Below are 23,414 nucleotides of genomic sequence, written 5' to 3'. Positions count from 1 at the left end.
GGATCAGTGACAACGGGGAAGAATTCAGACAACACCTCAGCCTGGACCAAGAAATGCGCAGACTGAGAGGGAGAGCCCTGCTTGCTCTCTACAGCCAGGGTGTAAGAGGAGATAAGCTACCTCCAACATAACTGGGACACAAAGCACAGAGGGATGTAAGTAAATCACATCCCCATGTTACCTGAAAGCCAGCACCATCATTGGCAGCCCAACGGACACACAAAATCATGGCTCTGAGCAGCAAACGTGCCTGTTAGCTTGCAAACATGGCACTAAACACAGAGCCTATGCTTGCCGATGGCCTTGAGGCTGGGGAGGAGCCGGTACTCCCCCGGCCGACCTGGAGCAGACAATTTCTCTCACAGTTTCTGCATCAAGATCTCTCCCCACTCAACCCAAACCCTGCAAGTCTCTAAATCCCGCTTGCAACTGTTCACCAAAAGGCTCAGTGACGCAGAGGCAACTCTGGACAGGAGTGGGGAATCCTGTGAGCAAGGTGGTATCTGCATCCCCGATGAGGCAACAGCCACGGCAGGCTGGGAAAGCATGAGTCCTGCAGGTTCTGGGGCAGCTGTGGCAGTGCAGGGAACAGACCCCAGCATCCCCTCTCCAGCCCCCACAGAGCAACCCCAGTCCCAGCCAAGGGCATCCAGGACTTTGTGAGGCCGAGTCCTGTAAATCCCTAAGGACAGAGCCTCCAACTTTGCTGTCACCTTGTCCAGGGTGACACCACCCTCACAGATGAGGAGCCTGAAGCTCCCAAGCCTCAGCTTGTGGCTGTTGCCCCTTGCATCTGAGAAGAAACTGGCTCCATCATCTTTGGCCAGGAGCCACAGGCTGCTGGCTGCTTCAGTTTCCTCTTGCCCAAAGGAAGGGAGGTCCAGCTCCCACCACCTGTCCCAGTGAGCCATATACCCCAAAACCCAAACATCTCTGTAATCATTGCTCTGCCTAACCTGGTTCTGGCGTCACACCTCCTTCCAGACACCATGGCAGCCAGCCCCCCAAAACCTCTGCACATATAGGAATGGGGTACCTAGTGTCCACACCATCCCCCACGAACAGGGACCGTGCCGCTTTGCACTCAAGGGCAGTAGTCAGGAATACAGGCCTGAAGGACGGCTGAAAATGGACAAAAACACAGCACTGCCTCTTTTTTTGCTAGAAAAAGGACACTTAGGTCATAACTTGGTCCTACAAACAGGACCCAGACCAACAGTCTGGGGCTGAGGAGGGGAGTGGATAAGTCCTATGGCAGCTGGAAAGCAATTCAGCAGAGGGAGGAACCAGGAGTTGGAGCAAAAGCCAGCAACGTCACAAAGCGACTTCACTTCGCAGCTGCCGAGAGCCGAGGCCAGCCCGCAGCAGCACCACGTGCTCTTTTCTCTTCCAAGACACCAGGCGAACAGATGGGGTTAACTCGAGCAACAAGGAGGGGGAATTCAAAGAGAATCAGAAAGGGCACTTACAATAAACATCAGTGCTTTTCAGAAGGCTGACTTAAATCCCAAGCTTTGTTGCCAAGCCTGTAGCAGATCCCTACAGGGAGCCTTTCCTGGCGCCACGGTGGGCTTGCTGCAACAGAGGGGCTGTTTCTCTATTGCAGCAGGTTAAAATCCAGCCCTCCCTGGCAGGATTTTATACGCCCTCTGCAACAGCCTACAAAGGCTAATGCTGCATGAGGAGAATCAGGCCTTTGGTGCGCTGCCTCGCGGGGGCGGAGGCTCCACTCGTGTGGTTTTTAAAAACACATAAAAATCTCTCCTGCCCATGTAGAGTAAATACAGGGATTTAACTGCAGTAACCCTGACACTCTGGCCTCCAGCCTCAGCTGGGACTTGGTCCCAAAACCCCTGCTATTTCTGTCCCTCCATTACATACCTCCGCAGGCAGGCAGCGGCTGCAAGAATTACTGCAGGGGTAAAAGAGCACTTGGAAGGGTTAGTCTAGAAACCATGGCCAAAATGGGGTTTGAAAACACTTGTGCTGTCACAGGGCCTGCACAGATATAAGATCCACAGTACGAGGTATAAATATTTAACAAGCTTGGGTTTGAACTGTACACAGGGGTAGAGAGGCTAGCCCGTTCCTGCAGATGTTACAGGCAGGAGCCAGAACCAGTTTTCCCCAAAATACACTGGTTTTTGCCCTGTGCCAACTAAATCAAGCATGGGGAAAGCCAATATGCAAGCCACAGAGGCTACTCAGCCTGGGAAATGGCATGTTACTCCTGCCGTGAGGAATGGTGCCCTGGAAGATGTAACCCAGAGCCCCAAGGAAGTGGCTTTTGAAGACTGAGGTGCCCGAATTTCCCCTTTGTCCTGACTCCTCTGGTTTTTGAGCAGGACACGAGTTGCCCGCCCTGAAGCCATCCGGTCAGCACACCAAGGGGGCCAGAGGACCGAGCTGAAACACACCACCCCAGCGCCATCCTACACCCGGCCCTCTGCCTGCTTCCATCCTCGGCTCTGCCTGGGGCCTGGCGCACTGACAGACCTGGTGTTCAGCTTGAGGCGGCTGCAATTAAAAGGAAAAATCGTAAAAATACATCGTTACTGTGGTGGGGAAAAAGCCGCCATCACAACCACCCCCACGAACCACCCCCCTGGGCCTTTGCCTTTTGGTCGCTACCGAATCAGACCGGGCAGGGCCATGACTGCAAACGGGCGCTTCCCCGCTGGGCCCGAGCCCGACCCCGAGCTGTGGCCACCCCGGCGGCCTCCCCCAGCCCGGGGCCTGCGACACGGTCGGCGGCAGCGAGAGCAGTGGAGGCTCAGGCCGGGCCACCCCGAGAGAGGGAGGGCGGCGGAGCTGGGCAGGGAGCGGAGCGGGACCGACCAGGCCCCGGAGTGACCATCCGCACCGGGCCGGGCCGCCCGCGGGCTGCGAGGGCCGGAGCGCATCCCCTCACGGCGCCCTCACCCACTCACCCTCCGCCCGGCTTCACGCGCGGCGCAGTGTCCCGCGCGCCTATTGGCTGCTGGGAAGCGGGGGTCCCTCTGGCAGCCAATGGGCGCCGCCCTCGTTAAGCTCGGCCCGCCCCCTCGGGCAGAAAGCAGGTGGGAGCGCGGACACCGCGGCCTTGGCGGGGGACAGAAGGGACGGGCCGCGGCTCTCTGCCACAGCGGGAGGATCCGCACGGCTGTCCCGGTGTGAGAGAGCACTCCCGCCGCCGGAGCCCCGCCTCGGGGCGCCCCCAAAGCCCGACGGGAACTGTAGTCCCGGCCCCGGCTCAGCCCGCCCACCGCGCTCCCGCGCAGACTACCGGTCCCGGCATGCCCCGCGACCCGTCGCCCAATCGCGGCGCGCTTTGTTGCGGGGGTGCGGCAGGCGCCGAGGCCCCGTTTCAAGATGGCGGACGACAGTGAGACAGCAGTGAGGCGGCCACCGGCGAGGCCTCCGCGGTCATCGGCGGAGGAGAACGACCACGAGCACTGCAGCGACTGCGAGAATGAGGCAGAGCGCGGCTCCAACCGGGGGTGAGCGGCGGCCGGGGCCGCCCGCGGCGGAGGCGGCCGGGCCCATTGAGGAGGGCAGCGGCCGGGAAGTGTGCGGCGCTCCGCCCCTCGGGCGCGCTGATTGGCCGTCGTGTAGCATCGCGCGCTGCGATTGGTCGAGCTGCCCGTCAGTCTGGCGGGGGGGGACGGGCCCGCTGGCTCCCATTCACGCCTGTTGTGGAAGCGTGTTCTGAAGCTAAGCGGGGTCGGGCCCGGCTGTGGCATGGATGGGCGACGGCCGGCGGTGTGTCTGCGGGCGCAGCCAGAAAGGCGCCGCAAGTGCCTGTTTTTGGCAGAAGTGAGCCTAATTCGCAGCTCTTCGTGTCCATGCGTTAGGGTGTGTCTCCCCACATTCCCTCCAGCGCAAGCCCCATCCTCCTCCCAGCATCTCTGGCACCACGGGTGGCACCCAAGGTGGTGGCATGGTTGGGCGCGTTGTCCCGCTCCCTGGAGCCAGTGGCCTCCCACGGCCATCGCCGTGCCCTGGAAGAAGCCCAGGCTTCTGCACAGCAGTCCTGTTGTTATCCTAAACACAGCCCAGGGTTTTGCAAAGCTCAGCTGACGTCGGCTTGTGGTTTGATGAGCATGGCGTCCAGAGGTACGAAATGATGAAATAGCAACAGTTGGGCTGGGAGCGAGCACACGCAGCAAGGCAGGTCCTTATCTCGGTAGGAAAGATCTAAAATCCCTAACGTAGTATCCACATTACTCACTGCCTTAATTAATGAGGCGCAGAGCTGCCTCACCATGCTTGTGGTCTGCAGTAGAGGCTTTGTCCTTGTTCCTGCTGGCGTTGCGTGCAGCAGGGCACGGGGACATCACATGTTTCCAGAGGTTTCCAGAGGTTTTGTGCCTTGTGCTTTGCACACCCGAGCCTCGCCAGGCTCCTCTTCCCGCTCGCCCGGTGCCCCAGCAGCTGCTTTCCCAGCCCTATGACACGGGGACCATCAGCTTGAAGAGCTCTTCTCTCTCCGTCGGCAGCTTTCCATAGGCAATCCCGCCTGTCCGCTAAGTGAAGTGAATAAAAGGTCACGCAAGAAATATCACAGAGGCTTTTTTTATGACAGCACAGATGCCTGTTTATGTTTTATTTGCCTCCCGGGTGTGGCACCGTGTCTCAGTTTAATAGGTTTAGCCGTGCTTGGGGAGATTTTTCTTTTCTTTCCCTCTGACATGATTAGGTTTGTGGAAACCAGAGTCAAGCAGAGAGGAGACGTGGTGCTTAATCACCGTTATTTCCCAGCCTGGCGGTTCAGCCTGCCCTTTGCCAGGAAAAGGTGTGCTCTTGAGCCCTCTTCATATCCGAGCACGGGCATCGCACCTTCTGCAACCCTGAGGAGTTAAAATGCAGTTACCTGCCCCGACTAGAGCGAGCGTGAAGTGCAGCAACCTAACTGGGCAGCCTGGGAAAAGCCCTGTAACAATTATACTTAAGAGAGTTTGGATTGCTCAGGAAATAACATTGAAAGTGTGGCTGATGGGCAGAGCGATAACGAGCGCAAGCCAGAGAGGCTTTGGAGCTCCCCGGCAAATCGTCTGTGTGTCCCTCCAAAAACTAATGGGGGATCCACCTAGGAGAGAAAAGACCAAGTGGTAGGAAAAGTGGTGGTTTTCTTTCTTGCTGCACATCAATTCTGTTGATTTCTTACCATCATGTTATGCTGGGGTGCGGGAGTGTTTCTGGTCACCCCGGCTGAACGCTGTCCCCGAAAACGGGGCGGGAGAAGTGCTTTGAGCCACTGGGGTTTGCAGAGCGATGCTCGGAGTCCTGCCTCTGCCCAGTTCGTGTTGAGAGTCACTGGATCTTGGCTCTGAGATTTAAAACATAAAAATATTACTTAGCGAGAGCAGTACTTCCTTTCCTTTTAAGGACAGGAAAGAGGAATTTGGTTTCCTCTGCCTTGGTCCTGTGTCAGCACTGGGAAGTGGCTGCACTGCTCTCTGCTGTGGCTGACCGAGTTGATTTCCCGAACAACAACAAAAAAATCCAATTTTTGTATTTGTCGCGATTTCCCTTGTGCGGAGAGGGCTTCTGTCGTGTCTGGGGTGTCAGCGGAGGGGTTATTCCTGTAGTAGATAAAAAGACACCAGAAAGGCAGAGACGCGGGTATGGGCTCTGCTCCCCGGAGCTGCCGCGAGCCCTGTGGGGTCTGTCAGTCCCCAGGCAGCAAGCGGCAGCGGTGAGACCAGGGATTCCACTGTCCCAGCCTTGTGAAACAGGTCATTGTTGACAAAACTGCCTGGGGAAGCGGTTTTGGGTGGGAAAAGTTCAGGGAGCATCCTGTGGCATGAACTGGGTTGTTGCTGGATGAGGTGTTTGAAAGTCCGAAGGTACAGGACCAGCGAGCAGCTGCCTGGTTTGGCAATTCCTGCCGGTACTTACACCGTGAGAGGGTGTTCCTGGGACAACCGCCATGCTCTAACATGCAGAATTTAGTTTTAGGTGTTATGTGGAGCACAATAAATGCACTCTGTGCTTTGGGACCTGTGTTCTGCCATCTGCAGAGCCTCCCTCCCCGCTCTGGCCCCTAATGAGATTACAACCTAAGTACCGCGCCCGATTAGCCCCAGGTTTGGCAGAAGGATTTTCCAGCACCTAAATACGGAGCAGGGATCTATTATTTCTCATCTGACACCTTTCAGGCTAGGAAGGCAGCCTGTGCGGTGGAGGAATTGCAAAACACACAAGCCCTTGTCCGAATCTGCGTTCCCCGTTTGGTTTTTGAGGAAGAACCAGCAAGATTTGGTACACTTTGCTGCCTTAGGTGTGAAACAGTCTGTGAGCCTAAGCGTGGCGTTTCGATTTGTGTAATGAAAGACGCTTTTTGATCGCCACGCCGTGTGCGCTATGAGGAATAACGCCCTGCCCCTGCCATCAAAATTCCCCCGTGCTGACCCAGAGCTTCCCGCCGGGTTTTGGGAGCCCAGCAGCCGCGGAGAGCTTGTGCTTTCTTCCCCCACCTTGTAAAAATAAAGCTCTTGGATCTGGGTATACAGTGGGAATGTGCACAGATCCAGATGGTACATAACTGGGTGCTGAGCACCAGTTTGTTACTGGATGTGTCTGGTGTTTGCCAACCTCCAGAGGGGCTGAGCTGGTGGAGGACAGTCAGTCTGAGCATGTCTCGCCTTGAACAAGCCCAGCCGGTTTATTTAGGTGCTTCCAAAAGTCTGTTTTTGAGATCGCTCAGGTTATGTGTATTAATTCTTGTGCAGCGGTTAACACGGGCTCCTCTCCCTCGAACTCGAGGAGCTGTCAGGTAGCGGGGAAGGGGAGATTGCAGCGATAGGTAATGGCCATGACGGTGGCGGTGCCTTTCCCGGGAGAAGGGAAAAGTGTTCTCCTTCGTCAGAAAACGGACCGTTGTGGTCCCGTGGGTAATCGGAAGATGTTTTGCTTCAAGCAGCCAACGTGCCCTTCTCCACCTCCTTTATCTCTCAAAGCAGCTCGGGCTGGAAAGGAGATATGGGAGGAAAAAAGCCGTAAGCGCAGCCGGCAAGGCCGGGGGCTGTGGACAGGAGCTGGGCTGGCGATTAACCCTTCCTGGGGGGCAAAACAGGCTTCAGCCCTCGCAGCTCTATGGGTCGCATCAGCTGGGATTTTGGATGGTGGCGGCTTGTCCCAGAACACCGGTGGGGTGTTGCCATTAATTTGGGGAGTGTCCAAGGGGCTGCAGCTACACTGAAGTATAAAGAAGAAGATATTTGCTTTCCTAAATGGACTTTAAAATCGACAATACCTATAACTGTCGCTGGCCTAGGTGTAGCGAGTTGAACCTTTGGGTTTTCTAGCATTTTCCTGCGTGCTGGCAGCTCCTCTGCTAGGTTGATTTTCATCTCCAGATTGGTTTTCATCTCCCAGCTAGAGCAGAGCCCTTGCCCACGCCACGGCACCTGGGAACGTAAAACCTCGTCCCACCTTTTGCCACCCTGATTTCTTCCAGGTCACGACAGCTTTGCTCATAAATCAGGGAGGATTTTTTTCTTGGCGTTTTTACCTGTGAGCCCAGCGTGGGGCTGAAGCAATATTGGTTGGGCTGAACTCATTAGCGGCAAGCTGAGAGTTGGCAGCTCTGATTTATGAAGCAAAGTGACGCCGACTGAATACTCAGGGGCTGGGAGGATTTTGTTTGTCGCATATGACACCCGCAGCATCCCAACTCGGAGATGACATGGGAAAATGCGTCCATCTCCTTTGGAAGGGGCGGCTTCCAGAGTCTGCCCTCGCACATGCTTGCAAAGTTCCCTCGTGCCGTCAGGTTGTGGTGTTAAAACTGGTAAGAAATCAGTTGGATGTGTTTATTGCAGCTCCATGGTGGATGGTTTGGTTCATCCCAGGACCTCAGTGTGGCTGTCCCGGCTGGTTGGGGACCTGCCAGCTCTTGCCCGTGCTTCTCCACAAGGAGTTAAAAAAAAAAAAACACCAACCCATTGCGCATTTGTCACCAAAATCAATAGCGTTGTCAGCACCGCTTTGCCGTAATTACTTTTGCTGTCATGTCAGAGCTCACGTCTCCCAGGGTGGAGGTAAAGCCCTTTCCTGGGGGTGGGAGGAAAGGTGAAACATTCCCCCCAGGGATGCTGATTCCTGCAGAGCCGCAGCTTCGTGGCTGCTCCTCTTTCTGCTGTGCTGAAAATGGTTAAAGTACTTTTGGAGATGAGGGGGGGGGGCTTCTCATCAAGTGCCTTTTTAGCGGAGCAGCTCGCTGTACTGATGAGCAAACCCTTGCTGTCTCCTGGTGTTTCACATGGGACTCTGTTGATAAATGGGGATCTTTTTCTCAAAGAAATGGTGTCTGGCAGAGTCACAAAATCACAGAATCTCCTAGATTGGAAAAGACCTGTAAGATCATCCAGTCCAATCTTTAACCTCACACTGCCAAGCCCACCACTAAACCGTGTCTCTGAGCACTATATCTACAGGACCCTTAAATCCCTCCAGGGATGGGGACTCCACCACTGCCCTGGGTAATGCATTCCAATGCCTGATGACCCTTTCAGTAAAGAAATTCTTCCTAACATCTAATCTAAACTTCCCTTGGCCCTGCTGTTGTTCAGGTTTTGTGCTGATGAAAGCCTTCCCCAGCTCAGCCGCTCCCTGTCCTGCAAAACCAGACGTCTCTACTCCGCAGGGCAACGGCTGCCCGGCGTGTCGGGTCTCTGCACCGTGAGCATCGGCGGCTTCGCCATTCGCAGGCATCCCCGCACCCAGTCCTCCTGGCTGCATCCCTCAAAAAAACATTTCTCAGTCCACTTTCCCCTGGTTTCAAAACTCACTTGCTGCTCAGCCCAGGGAATTCTTTAAACCTTATTCCCCTCCCAGCTCTCTCCTTTTCCTGGCCCTGCTGAAATAAATAGTTGGATGCCTCTCCAACATATTTTCCAGTGTGGTTCTTCTTTCCTTTCCTTGCTCCACCCTCTTCACTGCTATCTTGTGTTTGGTAAAGACATTAAACCGGTCCAGGAGTAAGTGGCACTTGGCTGGGGGGGGGGTGGGGGGGGTCCAGGCTGGCCAGTGCCTTTGGTTCACTGTCTGCCTCTGGGCACATCGGAGCTGTGCAGTTGTCCCTGCTGTGAAAGCGGCAATCATTTTGGGGGTGCAAGGAAGGAGACTCCTCTATATTGTAGCGTAAAAAACTGGCTTGGATCCCTAAGCTGAAATTTGTGGAAAGAAGAGGACAAGGTCGCTGGGCGCAGGAGAGCAGGGACATGTCCCACAGCATCCGGGCTGACTGGGGTCCCTAGTCCCACAGAGCTTGTACCAGTTTCCAGGCAGAACTGCTCTGATGTGGGCAATGGTACTGGCCGGTGTTGGGCTTTGTGATCATAGGTGCTGTGGAGACACCACTTGATGCAAAGAGCAGCTCCCACCTGGGATCCTTCATGGCTCCGTCCTCTCCCTGTTAAGCCAGACGTGGGTTTTCATCCTTGGTGCAAACAGAAGAGGAAAGATGCTGTGGTTTTACTGCAGAATTAACTCTGTGCTATTGATGGGGACAGGACAGAGCTGAGCGACACTGTTGGTGTGCTTTGCAGAAGACCACTCCGTCCTGTTCCAGCCATCTCTGGAGTTGAATTCCCACCTGAGCCGCAAACCTTTCAGAGACTGTAACCTTTTTTTGGGGACCATTGGCAGGGAGGCTCCCGGTTTGGGTTGCCCCAGCTCTGCAGCAGTATCATCGCCTGTCCTGTGTTGGGATATCTCACGCAGGGGTGAGGTCACATATACTGTGCTGGCAGCAGGCGCCTCTCCTCTGTTTTGGCATCAGGTCCCTGCCAGATTTGCCTGTCGGTGAGGCTGGGCTCAGTGCAGGGTTTCATGCCTGTGGCTACTTTTGGGTGATCATCATCTGGATGTCCAGGGCTGCCCTGCATCCCTGGGATGAGGAGCGATACCCTGGTGTAGGCGCTTCCCACCCTGCGCTCCCAGAGAGATTTGCTGCTTGATCTCAGTTTTCCAGCTCCAGCATAACAATATAATAATTTTCCAGTATAACAGCTGCCCGTCTCCTTAGATCATCACCTCTGCAGGTGGGGTGACATTTGGCACGGTGTCTTTGGCCACCGGCCCCTCTGTGGTGTCTGGACCTACTGTGGTGCCTTATCCCCAGGGCTGGACCAGTGTTTGCTGCCCCCGTGTCCATCCTTGGGCTCAGAGAGGAGGAAAAAGCCTAAGCTGGGCATCCCTGCCACTCCATAGGGTGGATTTGGGCACGTGGAGCTGAGTGGGGTGATGTGACAGCAAAGAAGTGGTCACGGTGGGGCTCGCTCCCCACCGCTGAGCAAACCCATGGGGTGGGAGATGTTGGTGTTGGTCCCCTTTTGGGAGCTCGCTGCTGAGAGGGGTGCCGGGGAGAGGACACGTGGCTGCACCCCTCGTGCACTGGGTATTCCTCCTCCTGGAGACTTGGATTCAGAGCACGGAGTTTGTATTTTCTTTAGTGAGCTTCAGAAACCCTTTAAATGTGCTCCAATAAAAGAAAAGGCTTCAATGATGTTTCTTTTGTTCCCTAGTGGCTTGAGTCCAGCAAATGACAGTGGAGCCAAAAAGAAGAAAAAGAAACCAAAACGGAAGAAAGAGAAAGGAGGAGATCAGCCCGACCAGGCTCAGGACCAGTCGGCGAAGGTGACCGACCCCTTCCCAGAGTTGCAGCCCCATCCTGAACCTCTCCAATGTAGCTTAGGGCAAGGAAAGAGTCTCCTAGTCCTGGTTTTAGGCACTTGGCTGCTCAAAAAACTTAAGGTTTACAGTAATTTCCCTGCCTGGCTCTGTGCGTGGGAATTTCCGATGCTGCGGGAGCCGTTTGCGGAGCGCTCCAGGGTAAGCGCGGTCCTTGGCTGGATATCCCATCCAGTTCCAGCGCTGCGGTGAAAGGGTCAGACTGGCGCCTCCGAGTTATTCTTTCCAGACACCAGCTGCCTCCTCGCAGGCAGGGAACCGCCATGCTGCCACCTGCCAGCTTCCACTGCTGCCTGCAGCCAGCACAAGGAACTCGTTCTTCTACTTCTTGGACAACATCTGATGATGTTTTTTTTGCTTAATTAACATAAGAGCAGCAGCTGGGTCAGAGCAGGGTCTGTCTTACCCCTCTTGGCTCTACCCGATCTGGACTAGCAGCTGGGGCTTCGTGAAGGAGCATGAGACATGCAAGGTTTGTCCCTCCCAGCACTGGCAGTCACCCCTCTTGTCCCCTCTGGTCCTGTGGCAAGGGACACACACAGAGATCTGCACATGGACAGACTCTGTTTTTATCCGATGCCCGGTTCCCATCCAAATATTTCTGATGTTTTGTCCTTCTGACTGTGCAGAGCATTAAATTGAGGCTTTGAGTGTTTCAAACTAACCTCACTGGGAATCAGGGAGGAGCTGGGGTTGTGAATTCAGCACAGAGCTGCCCACCCTGCCAAGGTGTGCCTTGGGAGGAGGAGGAAGAGGAGGAAAGTGTCCTTCATCTTGACTCAGCCTTGTCCTGTCTGCGGTGCCCAGCGTCTCCTCAGGAAGCTGCAGTTTGCAGATATGGATCTAACTTTGATGGAGGAGGCTGAAGCAGTGAGAGAGAAAAGCCACCGCAGAAAGCCCAAATGCTGGGTGCGGGTTGACCCAGGGTGTCTCTGCGTGGGTGTTAGCCAAGGTGAGGCAAGGAGGTTTGCTCCTGGGGCGCACAGCACCCTCCTTAAGCAAAGCTTAAAGCATTTTAAGGCACTTCATCTATCCCCTTCAATCCAGGAGTGCCTAGAAGCCAGGTCTAGGTGTGCGGCAGTTGTCTGTTGAAAGGGTTCATCCATCTCGTAGAGGGTTACGAGAGGATCTAGGCTGGGAAGCGATCCTTCTCCCTGCTTTCCCCTTCCCAGCAGGGTCAGCCCCAGGTTCCTCTAATGAGAAGCTGAATTATAGACCTGGTGGCTCAACTGACTCATTTTGTCTTTCCATCCTCCTTTTCTGCCCTCAGATGAACTCTTTACCTGCTGAGAGGATCCAGGAGATTCAAAAAGCCATCGAGCTCTTCTCTGTAGGTCAGGGCCCTGCCAAAACCCTGGAGGAAGCCAGCAAGAGGAGCTACCAGTTCTGGGACACGCAGCCAGTGCCCAAGCTAGGTATGTACAGCCTCTCGCTGTTTCGTTCGCCTTGGGAGAAGCCTCGTGGTCCCCAGGCGGCTCAAAGAAGCCCGGAGAAGCTGGTCTCTGGCCAGCAAGCAAGTCCCTGGGCGAGCATTCACTGCCATCCTGTCTGGACTTCAAAGCCATCAATGACACTTGTCCACCAGTCAGCATGATGGACTGATGCAGCCCTGCTACCGGAGAGCTGTGCAGGCAGCTGGGGGCGTCGAGAGGGATGAGGAGCTGTTTCAGACATCTGATTTGATGCCTCCTGCATTTGGGCATCCCTAAATCTCAGTCTTTAACCCTTGAATTGGGTCTCCCCAGCCCTCTGTGCCCAAGTTCCATGGGGGGTGTTGCCAGCCTTTCACTTGCCAAGTCCTAGGGGACACGGAGCTAACCTGCTCTCTTTCTCGGGGTTGAAGCTTCCCAGCAAGGGGTCCTTGGGGGGGAAGGTAACTTGGGGTGAGACGGGGCCAGCCAGTGATGGGAGCCTCTTGGGGAAGAAGGTCCGTGTGCTGAGCAGCCACATCGTTGGTTTGCTGGGCTCACATCAGCCTCTGGCACGGGCAGGCGTTGGGGCTGAGCTGGGAGAGGGGACGCACAAACCTCATGAGTATCTGCACCCCCAAGCTGCTGTGCCCATCTGAAGATGGGGAATCATGTCTCTTCGTCCCCTCTGTGTGCCCAGGTGGCCAAGAAGGCCAATGGCATCCTGGCCTGTATCAGGAATAGTGTGGCCAGCAGGACTGGGGAAGTGATCGTCCCCCTATACTCGGCACTGGTGAGGCCCCACCTCGAGTACTGTGTTCAGTTTTGGGCCTGTCACTACAAGAAGGACATTGAGGTGTTGGAGTATGTCCAGAGAAGGGCTATAAAGCTGGTGAGGGGTCTGGAGGACAAGTCTTATGAGGAACGACTGAGGGAACTGGGGGTGTTGAGGCTGGAGAAGAGGAGGCTGAGGGGAGACCTTATCACCCTCTACAGCTCCCTGAGAGGAGATTGCAGAGAGGTGGGGGCTGACCTCTTCTCCCTGGTAACAAGTGATAGGACGAGAGGAAATGAGTTCAAGTTATGCCAGGCGAGGTTTAAACTGGATATTAGGAAACATTTTTTCACTGAAAGGGTTATTAAAACATTGGCACAGGCTGCCCAGGGAGGGGATGGATTCGCCATCCCTGGAGATGTTTAAAAAAAGGATAGAGGTGGTACTTGGGGACATAGTTTAGAAGTGGTTTTGTCAGGGCAGGTTAATGGTTGGACTTGATGATCTTAAGGGTCCCTTCCAACCTCAGCAATTCTATGATTCCCCCTGCAAACAGCCTGTCTGTGCTTCCCAGCTCTAGTCCTTGCTCCGACCCTTTCTCCAGTTTACTCTTGACGCTGTCGGTCTGTGTCAAAAGTGATCTGCTGTCGGTAACGAGGCGTTCCTCAGCGTGGCCGGAGCGCTTGGCAGCTGAGCAGGTCTGAAAGGAAGAGGGGCGCGCTGCCACAGAGCTGCATGGCTGGAAGGCATTTGTTCTTGAGCTTATTGGAGCAAACCTGCAGCGCACCCGGGGTGCCTGGCATTCCTTTGCTTAGTCTCTCCACCCCTGCGTCACCCAGCGAAATCCACGCAGAGCTCAGGAGAACTAGAAAATGAGTCCAAGCCCATAGTTTCTAGGTTTACCCAAAGCTTATCGTGGCTTCGAATTGGCTACTCTTCAGTAATTTCCTTCACGGGGTTGTGCCTGACCCCTCTTGCTGCAAACATCGTGTTTGATTCCCTTTTCATGTTGTCAGCACCAGTCTGAGGCTTTCTTTGGCCTCAAAGACTGTTCATTGGGAGCGATGGTCTCAGCTTTGTGCTGGGAAGATCACAGCGAGATGGCATGAGGTTATGTGAGCCAGCAAAGCCTCATCTTGCATTTGCCTTTTTTCCTGGAGGATCCTGGACCTGGCAAACATCATTTCTGCTTGGGTAAACCCTGGAGGAAGGGTGGAAGGTATCTTCTGGGGAAGGAGAGGCACAAACCAGCCCGCTCCTCCATAACCCAAATTGTTGGCTGTGCTCTGGCTGCCGACCACTCGCTGGGTCCCAGCGTCTCTCGTGGTCCTCGCTCAGGAGCACGCTCTGGCACAGTGTTACGTACATGAGGCTATTTAGGGTCAGATAACAAAAGTGCTGTAGGATTTTGGGGGCCAGATTTAAGAACAGTTCAGCATCTGCTCAAGAGAGAGGACAGCCAGGGGTGAGCATTTCTGGAAGTCACGCTGGGTGGGTGTGATGGGGGCAGTTCTTGCTCTGGGTTTTTCTTCACCTCCCCATTGCCTGGAAGCCTTTTCAATCCCCTTTTAAGGGAATTCCTAATTAGCCCGGCTTGTTTCTCTTGGCAGCACTCAAATGATGCCACTGTATTGACATCCCCGAGAAAGCCGGTGCTTGAACCAACATCTCTTGGCTGAATCAGGGGCTTTAGGAATCAGTGTTTTTTCAACAAAAGTTGTCTTGTTCTCTGCAGCTCTTCTTTAAGTGCGGTTGGAAGGAAACCCTGACGCTTGCCAAATGGCAGGGGCCAGAGCTGGCAGGGAGGGAGCCGCTATCCGATGGAGCGGCTCTTGGGAAAATGCTGGCCGAGGTTGGGGCTGTGGGGATGGGGAAGGATAAAGGATCTCATGTGGACCTGGAGGACATAGCTCTGAAGCTCTGATCGGTTTGGTCACCTCCTCTCTGCTGCCCGATCAGCTCTCCCGTTTCCCCTGAAAGAGGAGTTTTGGTTCTCTGCCCCCGTGTCGCATTGAACGCGTGGCACATCCCAAACCAGGTGGGTGAAATGATGATCCCTGGCTGCCCGTACCAGGGCCTTGAGGTGGGAGATCACGCTGGGGAAGTGGGGGCACGTTGGTCACCAAATCGAGGTGTCGTGGAGACTTAGCCTCAGACAGCAGAGAGCATCTTCATGGCTCCCTGCTCTCTCTTATAGGAGAAGTGGTGAACACTCACGGTCCCGTTGAGCCAGACAAAGACAATATCCGTCAGGAGCCATACACTTTGCCTCAGGGCTTCACCTGGGACGCCCTGGACCTTGGGGACAGAGGCGTGGTGAGTACAGGCAGCTCGGCATGTGTGTGTTGGGAGGGCGTCTCCATTGCACGGTTGGCAGTTCTGTGCTTGGACTGCTAAAGATAGTTTGGGGGATGGGAATATGTCTCTCACCACACCAAGCGACTCTCCAGCTCAGTGGTCACGCCATCTCCTCGGAGTTAGATGAGTCTGACTTCCCCCACGGTGCAGTTACCTCTCACCCATCCCGTGTTGGCCTGATGGGTGTGAACGGGGGCTTCTCCACATCCTCTTTAAGTGTAAGGATGCCCGAAGCCAGGAGTTTTTCCCTTAGGAACACCCTCCAGACTGTGACCGACCTCCCTGGGAGGTGACCCGAGGGTGGTAGGACTTATCTCCGTGTCCTGCTGCTTACCCTGCTCCGTGGTGGCACCAGTTCAGGAGCCTGGAGCCAGCAGCACGGAGCAGGGAGATGTGCTGGTAGCAGGGACATGGTTGCACATGTCTCTTGTTGTGGCCGCACAAAAAGTGTTGAGAGTCCAGTCTGAGGGCAGCTGGGGCGTGTGATGGCTGAATAACTCCTTTGACCTACTTGGTCTCTCCTGCTTTAGCTGAAAGAACTGTACACGCTCCTGAATGAGAACTATGTGGAGGACGACGACAACATGTTCCGGTTCGATTACTCTCCCGAGTTCCTGCTGTGGTGAGTGGCACCACAACTGTGGAGCAGGGGGTGTTGGATGCTGGCAAACCTGATGCTGGTGACAGTGCTCCAGCTGCCTTTGCTTATCCCATCTCACTTCTTTCTGAAATCTCCCTTCCCCATCTGTCACCGTATGCGTGTGCTGTGTCCCAGGTACACTGTGAGAGGGGTCTCTCTCCCAGCCCTGCCTGCCTCTGGCTTCTTTGAGATATGGGAGCCTAAAACTGGATTATTTTCCTCTTTGGTTTCATCCCTCGAGTGTTTGTAAAAATCCTGGTAGCTGAGGAGCTTCCCAGTGCCCCAGAGCTGTAGCGTGAAGGTGGCAGCCAAGTAACGTTGCCAGCAGTAACACTTGGAGACCTGTTGCAGCAGAGCTGCTGTTTCCTCAGGGCATTCATGAATCGAGGAACATGACTTTCCTCCTTTTTCACTAGGAAGAACTTGCCTTGACCATGGAGTGCGGGAATTGCCCTAGATCCTGGTGGTCCTGCCTTGTCACATCACCATCACCCTCTCATCCTCCTGCCTGCAGACCCCTGGCTGTGGCACGCAGTTGGAGAAGGACACAGGGCGTCCCAGGGCAGCATGGGGAGGCAGGAGCAGCTACACAGGGGACCTTTGATGGGACTTGACTTCTGAAATATGTCTCCTCTCCAGGGCGCTGCGTCCTCCGGGCTGGTTGCCCCAGTGGCACTGTGGAGTCAGGGTTGTCTCCAGCAAGAAACTGGTTGGATTTATCAGCGCGATTCCAGCCACTATCCACATCTATGACACGTGAGTGCTGCTCGGCTGCTTTTCTCACCCTGCCCCTCGATGGCATGTGGCGCTTCCTGGGAGCGCTCAGGAGGTCTGACTAAATTGTCCTCCCTGACTGACTGAGGCAGACCTATGCCGTTGAGCCATGGAGATGCTTTGCTCCTTGGAGGAGAGGGTGGGGGATATTTAAGGTGGGCGCTGAAGTTCTGTGCAAGGTCATCTTGTAGTTAGCAGCTATTAAGGCTGTTTTCCTCAACGAGTTAGGTCAGCTTAGAGCTCTGTCTTACAGAAATCCTCCAGAGCTGGATGGAGACCATTTTCCCTGGGAAAACCTTGGGTAACAGCTTAAAGGAGAGTTCTCCAAACCCAGCCCTTGCCCCTTGGCCTTCCCTGGGGCTTTGACTCCTCTTTCTCTTGAAGGGGCTGGAGATAGATTGCACAGGGCGTTGGACCAATCCTCCCAGGTCAGGACAGTCGGGTCTTATGCTCTGCATTGTTTCTTTCCTAAGAGAGAAGAAGATGGTAGAGATAAACTTCCTGTGTGTCCACAAAAAATTGCGATCAAAACGGGTGGCTCCAGTCCTGATCCGTGAGATCACGCGGCGGGTTCATCTGGAGGGGATCTTTCAGGCTGTTTACACTGCGGGAGTGGTGCTGCCAAAGCCTGTGGGGACTTGCAGGTGAGTGTCAATGGTTCTCCAAAGAGATTTTGGTCTGCAGACCTTCCCTTGCCAGGATCACCTGCGTGGCATGTGTGGGATTCCCTGGGACAGGAGACAGGACAGTTCCAGTCCAGATTTCTCCTCCCCGCACCATCCTTCCAGGATTAAGTCCAGTAGCTTTACTTAAGCTGCTCATGTATCACAAGACAGGAGACTTTCTGCAGCACAAGCGCTTCAGGCCATCCTTTTTTTTTCTCTGAGGGAGCTGTTGGCTTCTTCACGAGCCGGTGTGATGTTCTCGCTTGCCCTCTCATGGCAGCTACGAGAACCTCGTGCCCACGCGGCCCTCCTGCTGGCCAAGAACAAGTCTCCCACCGCGAGTGTGTTTCTGCAGGTACTGGCACCGGTCCCTGAATCCTCGGAAGCTCATCGAGGTCAAATTTTCCCACCTGAGCAGGAACATGACTATGCAACGTACCATGAAGCTTTACCGGTTGCCCGAGGTGGGTGCCAGCCGGGGCTGTGAGCTCACGAATTGCTCCTCGCTGAGCAAGGGGTGAGGCTGGGAACTGAAGACACAAACATCTTGACCGAGGTCGAGTCCTCTGCCTGGAGAAACTGGGGTTTCTTTCATGTAGTAAATGACTCTGTCAAGCCATTGCGCTTTATTTAATCTTTATTTATTTTTGCCGGGGTGCCTGCATTTTAAGGGCAAATTCTTGCAGCTAGAGGACCCTGTGAGCTTTTGTTTCATGGTGAGTCATACCCTATCCTCCTGGTAAAACGAGAACGCAGATATGACAGCCTTCATCTGTCCAAACACAGCCTCGGAGTGACCTTGAATTGGGTTAGTCCCTCATTCTTAAGTCAAACTGATCAGTTCTGTCACTGCAGTTGTCCTGCTGGGGAACTTCCCCAGCTGGATATGGGAGAAAAAAAACCCAAACAAAGCATTAAAATTGCCACCACCTTCGCTGACCTTGTTGGCTTCCTTCTGTCAGTCAGAGATGCTCGTTTCGGTTGGAGAGCGCTGTTTTAGTGCTGGGCAGCACATGGCTCCTGTCTTCCGCCTCCTGCCTCAGCAAAGGCACCAGCTACTGATTTTTATGCAGAAACCCAAACCCAGAAGCATTCTGTGCTGCGTGATCTGGGTTTTGCTGAGCGATCCCTAACCCTAGATTAGAAATCAAGTCCAACTGGAAATAACATCAAGTGGTTCCTCACGGTGCCTGGGGCACGTCTCCCAGCCTGTCCCCACCGCGCGTGGGAGCAGAGACCTGGAGGGAAGCAGATATCTTGTGTCGTTAGCGGGTAGGAGGGCACTTCCAGCGTGACTTGACCTGGCACATGGGGCTTTGGGACCTGCTGTGCTTCCCTGCGGTTCTTTGCCATCGGCGTCACGGCCGATGGCATCCATCCTTACGCCAGGCAAGCGGGACTGGGAGGGAGAGCACTGGGTTGTGGGGCTGAAAATGGGCTGATCTGAGCAGAGAGCGCCTCCGTGCCGCTTGTCGGAGAGCCCTTGGGTGATAAAAGCCGCCGTGCCAGCAACGCAAACGATTTGTCCCACTTTCTGTAGACTCCCAAGACTCCTGGCTTGCGGCCAATGGAGCACAGAGATATCTCCGCAGTGCACAAGCTCTTGACGGAGTACCTGAAGCAGTTCCACCTGATGCCCGTCATGAGCCGAGAGGAGGTGGAGCACTGGTTCTTACCTCAGGAGAACATCATCGACACCTTTGTGGTAGAGGTGAGGGGGCAGGAGCGAGATGAGGGGGTGTTTTCCTGGGCTTCTGTCTCCACTGGCAGACTGTGCGGCGAGCTGTGGGAGCGATCGGGGAGGTTGCTGCCCCAGGCAGTGAGATGCTCTTCCAGGGTGGGAGGTTTGAGCTGCGGGAGGATGGTGCCTCTCCATCCTGGGCTGCCCCAAGTCTCCTTACAGGGAGCCCACACACCACTCAGACTGGCAAAACCCCTCTAAGACTCCAGATGGGTTTTATCCTGGCTCTGACATGTTGCAGTGTCATTTGTGGCTTCCAGAGCACCCCAGGGGAGGTGACAGACTTCCTGAGCTTCTACACGCTGCCCTCTACCATCATGAACCACCCGACTCACAAGAGCCTGAAAGCTGCTTACTCCTTCTACAATGTTCACACCAAGACGCCTCTCATCGACCTCATGGGCGACGCTCTCATACTCGCCAAGTCGGTGAGTGCTGGCAGGACCGAGGTGGCACCGCCGGGCACCGGGCAGCTCGCCGCTTGCCTGGCCGCCCTTGGGTTTATGGGAAGGGCTGGCCATGGGGCAGGGCTTGTACCCAGCGCTGTATAAATCCAAATCCTAAAGGATCTGCCACCCGGGAGAGGGATGCAGGGGTGGGCTGAACCCTCTGGCTAGCGTTGAGCTGAGCTCAGGGTGTCTACTTGTTTCTTACAGCAAACTATATTGCCCTGTGTCCGTAGCGCTTGAACTGAGGGTGCGTACGCCGCTGCCAAGTTCTTCCCCATCAGCCTCGCTCCCTTCTTCTGGGGGTGCAAAGCTGGGTGGGAGAGGGGGCAGGCAGCTCACGGGTGGGATGAACTCCCCAGCACGTAAGCAGGAGGAGCTCATGTCTTCATGTCTCGCCCCTGCAGAAAGGATTCGACGTCTTCAATGCACTGGATCTCATGGAAAACAAAACCTTCCTGGAGAAGCTGAAGTTTGGGATTGGGGACGGCAACCTGCAGTATTATGTGTATAATTGGAAGTGTCCCAGCATGGCACCAGAGAAGGTCAGTGCCTTGGGGTGGTGCCTCCAGCCCGTGGGAAGGGGTCTTGTCCCTGCAGCTCAGGGAGATGGGTGCACCGTCACACACACCATGGCGTTCCCAGGCCAGCGGGACACACCGTAATGGGTGAATGCAGTGACAGCTCCTCTGTGCAGGCACAGCGGGTGTCGCTGGGGAAAAGCGCTCGCCGCTTGTCTCCCCAGGCTCATTTTACTCTCGGACTAGTGCGGGTTCAGAGTCCTTAATTTCACTCATATCCACACGGATGACCTCTTGCCTCCGTGGAAGGAGGGCTGCGTACAGAGAGGAGACGGGCTGAGTGCTGCAGGTGACAGGTGTGACACTGGTGTGGATGGTCTTAGTATGATCTTGACACAGGTAGTCTCGGTATCTTGACAGTCTTGGTATCTTGACATGGGTACGGACAGTCACTCGTCCCTACCTGGGAGGTGTTTGCTGTACCCTGTGAGCCCGCACAGGACCTGGGTGTCACCGCACAGCGCTGTAGCCTGTGTGTCGGTCTGTCATGGTGGGGTGAGACGAACAAGAACCCCTCTAGAGAGAACAGAGGAGCGTGAGAGCCGTTGGGTCACTGTTGAGCAGCACCCGGTGGTGATGGGGAGCTCTGCCAGTGCGGTCACTCGTAGCATGTGCTGAGGGGCTGAGCCACAGGGTCTCAGGGGTGTCACCTTGTCCCCATGGCCACCAGCTCACTCCCCACCCAGTGGGTCTGAGCACTTGGTGGCTGGGCCTGTAGACACCCCATCCCTGCCCTGGGCCATTTTTAGGGAGCACATGGTTGCTACTATGTCTCCACCCTGAAGATGTGGTTTAGCATCTGTCTGGTCCGCAGCCGCCTTGGAGAGGACAGCGCCTGAGAACCAGCAGCCACCGGGCTGCACAGCGCTGCAGCCTGCCCGTGCTATGTTGCGACAGCTAATTAATGCCTTAGCGGCGCTAAGAGGGCTTTGGGTCCCCATCGCAGAGCGTGTGAAGCCAGGTCTCTGTGGGCACAAGCCCACATGCCTTAAACCAGCCTTGCTGTGCCACTGAGCCTTTCAAAAAGCTCCAGGAGGTTGTTGGGAGGTTTAAGCAATCCCTTTTCTCGCTGGGAGAGCTGGTGGGTCGGAGAGCCTGGTGCTGGGAGCCGCTTCTGGCTGTACCCTGCGGTGGAGCTGCCTGTGGCTGCAGCTGGTCAGAGCCTGGAACGATCCACCAGCGTGTCATGTCCCACAGCGGCCCACAGCCACCAGTGTGGTGTCCTGTCCCCCAGCAGTGCCGGCTGCCTGCAGAGGGGTCTGTCCCGGTACCAGGCTCTCAGGATGCAGCTTCTCCCAAATATGTTGTTATTTAGCTTAGAAACAACCTTGGCTCGTAAATCGAGGCTGTCTTGCAGACTGGCAAAGTGGGGCTCGTCACACCCCAAACACTGGTCACCTCCCCGGATCGGAGCTGGGCAGGGTCCGTGTGCCCGTTCAGGCTCCCCCTACTCTCAAATATCCCAAAGCCGGTGGGGAAACCCGCACGTACAACTCTGAGCCTTCCTGGCCGGCATGACGAGGGCTTGCGAGTTGCGTCTGCCCAGAGCTGGGTCTGGGGCAGAGGACGCTGCGCTCGGACACATCCTGACCTGCCGTCTCTGTTGGCTCCCCCAGGTTGGACTGGTGTTGCAGTAAGCGAGCCCTTGCCAGGAGAGCGCGGCGCCGCCGAGGAGCCGGGCCTGGCGGAGGTGCTGCCCTCGTCCTTTCCGCCGAAGCCGGACCCGCATCGGGAGAGATGGAACCGAACCTGCCGTGCAGCCACGCACCGCCTGGATTCACCGACCGCGTCCCGCAGCGCCGGCCGCCGCTCCCCCGCTGGCGTCAGCGGTCTCCTTTGTTTTGATTTAATTGCATCCTCGTAAAGACGTGATCAAAGGAATGTAACTGCTGAAACTAGCTCATGATTGGCATATAATGGAGTTAACGGGTGAATAATAAAAGTATATATTATATATATTTTAAATCTTTCCTGTTCCAAACTGACACAAGTTGCATTCGTCTGCTGAAGGCCACCTCCAGCTCGCTGGACCGTGACTTTTCTCGACGGGGCCAACCGAGGTAGATGTTCGCTGCGCCGACCGGCTCGGGAGCGCCGGGATGCAGTGGCCGGGCTGCCGAGCCGTCCCGCCTGCCTGGAGGGTGTTTTGGGTTCTATCCCCTGCTCGGCTCTTTGCCCCCGGTTTGCTCCTCTCCTCCGTTAAACTCGGTCCTTCCCGCGGGTGCCTGGAGAGGGAGGATGGCATTGTCCTTCCCCGCGGGCTTGGGAGCACGTCAAAATTTCTTTCTAAGGGCTATTTGTGCAAGCGATGCCTTGTCCCTTCTCCTCCCCAGCCTCGGAAACTCGAACCCTCTCCGCTCAACTGGGCGAGCGCTGAACTGAGGAGCAGCAACGCCTGAAGATTTGGGGGGACTCAGCTCCTCTCTGCTGCCGGAGCTCGTCTGGCGCACCCCGCTATGCTCAGACTCCTCGGGGTCGTTCCTCTCCACCGGGGCTGCCAGCATCGGGGGGATGATCTGTTGCCACTGCAGCACCTCGGGGTTCTCTGCTCGGCTGTTTCTCTCCGAAAGCGTGGAAATACAGATGCACATGCAAGCGACTGCCCTGCGACACGCCATCGGCATCGCTCCAGGGCTTCAGCCTCTCCGGCCACCCCGGTGCCTCTTCCACCCAGGCTCATCAGCTTGTGCTACGGGAACCTCCGAGGTAAAGGAACTGTTTTCTTTCATGGAAACCCTTTATCCCATCGAGATGTCATGGGAAACGAGCGCCCTGACAGCCTGCCGCCTCCTGCTGTGATGTAAACCGTGTCCACGAAGAGCTCCGAGATGCTCCTGCCCTCCCAGCCAAAGGTTTCCAAAGCTGCATGCCAAGGCCAAGACCCCGTCTATGCACTCCCACGCCTCCCTGTCCCTCTGTGCCCCCATCGTGCCCCATGGCACACTGCAGACCCCAAGGGACTTTGCCCACCCTGGCCTGGACCTGCAGGGCATCGGTGTGGGGCCAGGAGCCCGTCATGTCCCCCCCACAGCAGTGCCATTGCATCCCCCCTGCTCGGGGTCCCCTGTCACCTATGCAAGTACCTCCCATGTCCCCAGTGTCCTGGGCTGGGGGAGGTTGGGAGGGAGGGGTGTCTGGTGGGACCCTCCCCCTGTCCCCGTGGCAGTTTTGGGGGCTGCTCCAACGAGCCCCTCCCTGACCCCCATAGGTGCAGCACCCATGGGTGCTTGGCAGCTCCCCGGGGCAGTGCTGCATTTGGGGGTGGGGTCAGCCCTTATCCCCCCTCCCCAGCCTCTCCCCATCCCTCCCCAAGGTGCCCCAGGAGGTGACAGGGACGCCGGGACAGGA

General features: G+C 55.8%; 1 protein-coding gene across 1 annotated transcript; it reads left to right on the top strand.

The window, feature by feature from the left end:
• Positions 1-3,306: 3,306 nt before the first annotated feature.
• NMT1 (N-myristoyltransferase 1) lies at positions 3,307-22,088 on the top strand. The gene is made up of 12 exons (XM_082494728.1): positions 3,307-3,479; positions 10,512-10,623; positions 11,948-12,092; positions 15,059-15,177; positions 15,750-15,841; positions 16,499-16,615; positions 17,107-17,277; positions 17,654-17,762; positions 18,839-19,009; positions 19,300-19,467; positions 19,893-20,030; positions 21,683-22,088. Exons 1-12 carry the CDS (start codon positions 3,352-3,354, stop codon positions 21,701-21,703), a joined length of 1,491 nt encoding a protein of 496 aa, XP_082350854.1. The 5' UTR covers positions 3,307-3,351; the 3' UTR covers positions 21,704-22,088.
• The last annotated feature ends 1,326 nt before the right edge of the window (positions 22,089-23,414 follow it).

Source organism: Vanellus vanellus (assembly GCF_965231255.1).
Source record: "Vanellus vanellus genome assembly, chromosome: 24".
Lineage (NCBI taxonomy): Eukaryota > Metazoa > Chordata > Aves > Charadriiformes > Charadriidae > Vanellus > Vanellus vanellus.
The sequence above is the reverse complement of the archived record's forward strand: the minus strand, read 5'-3'. Positions and strand labels throughout refer to the sequence as shown.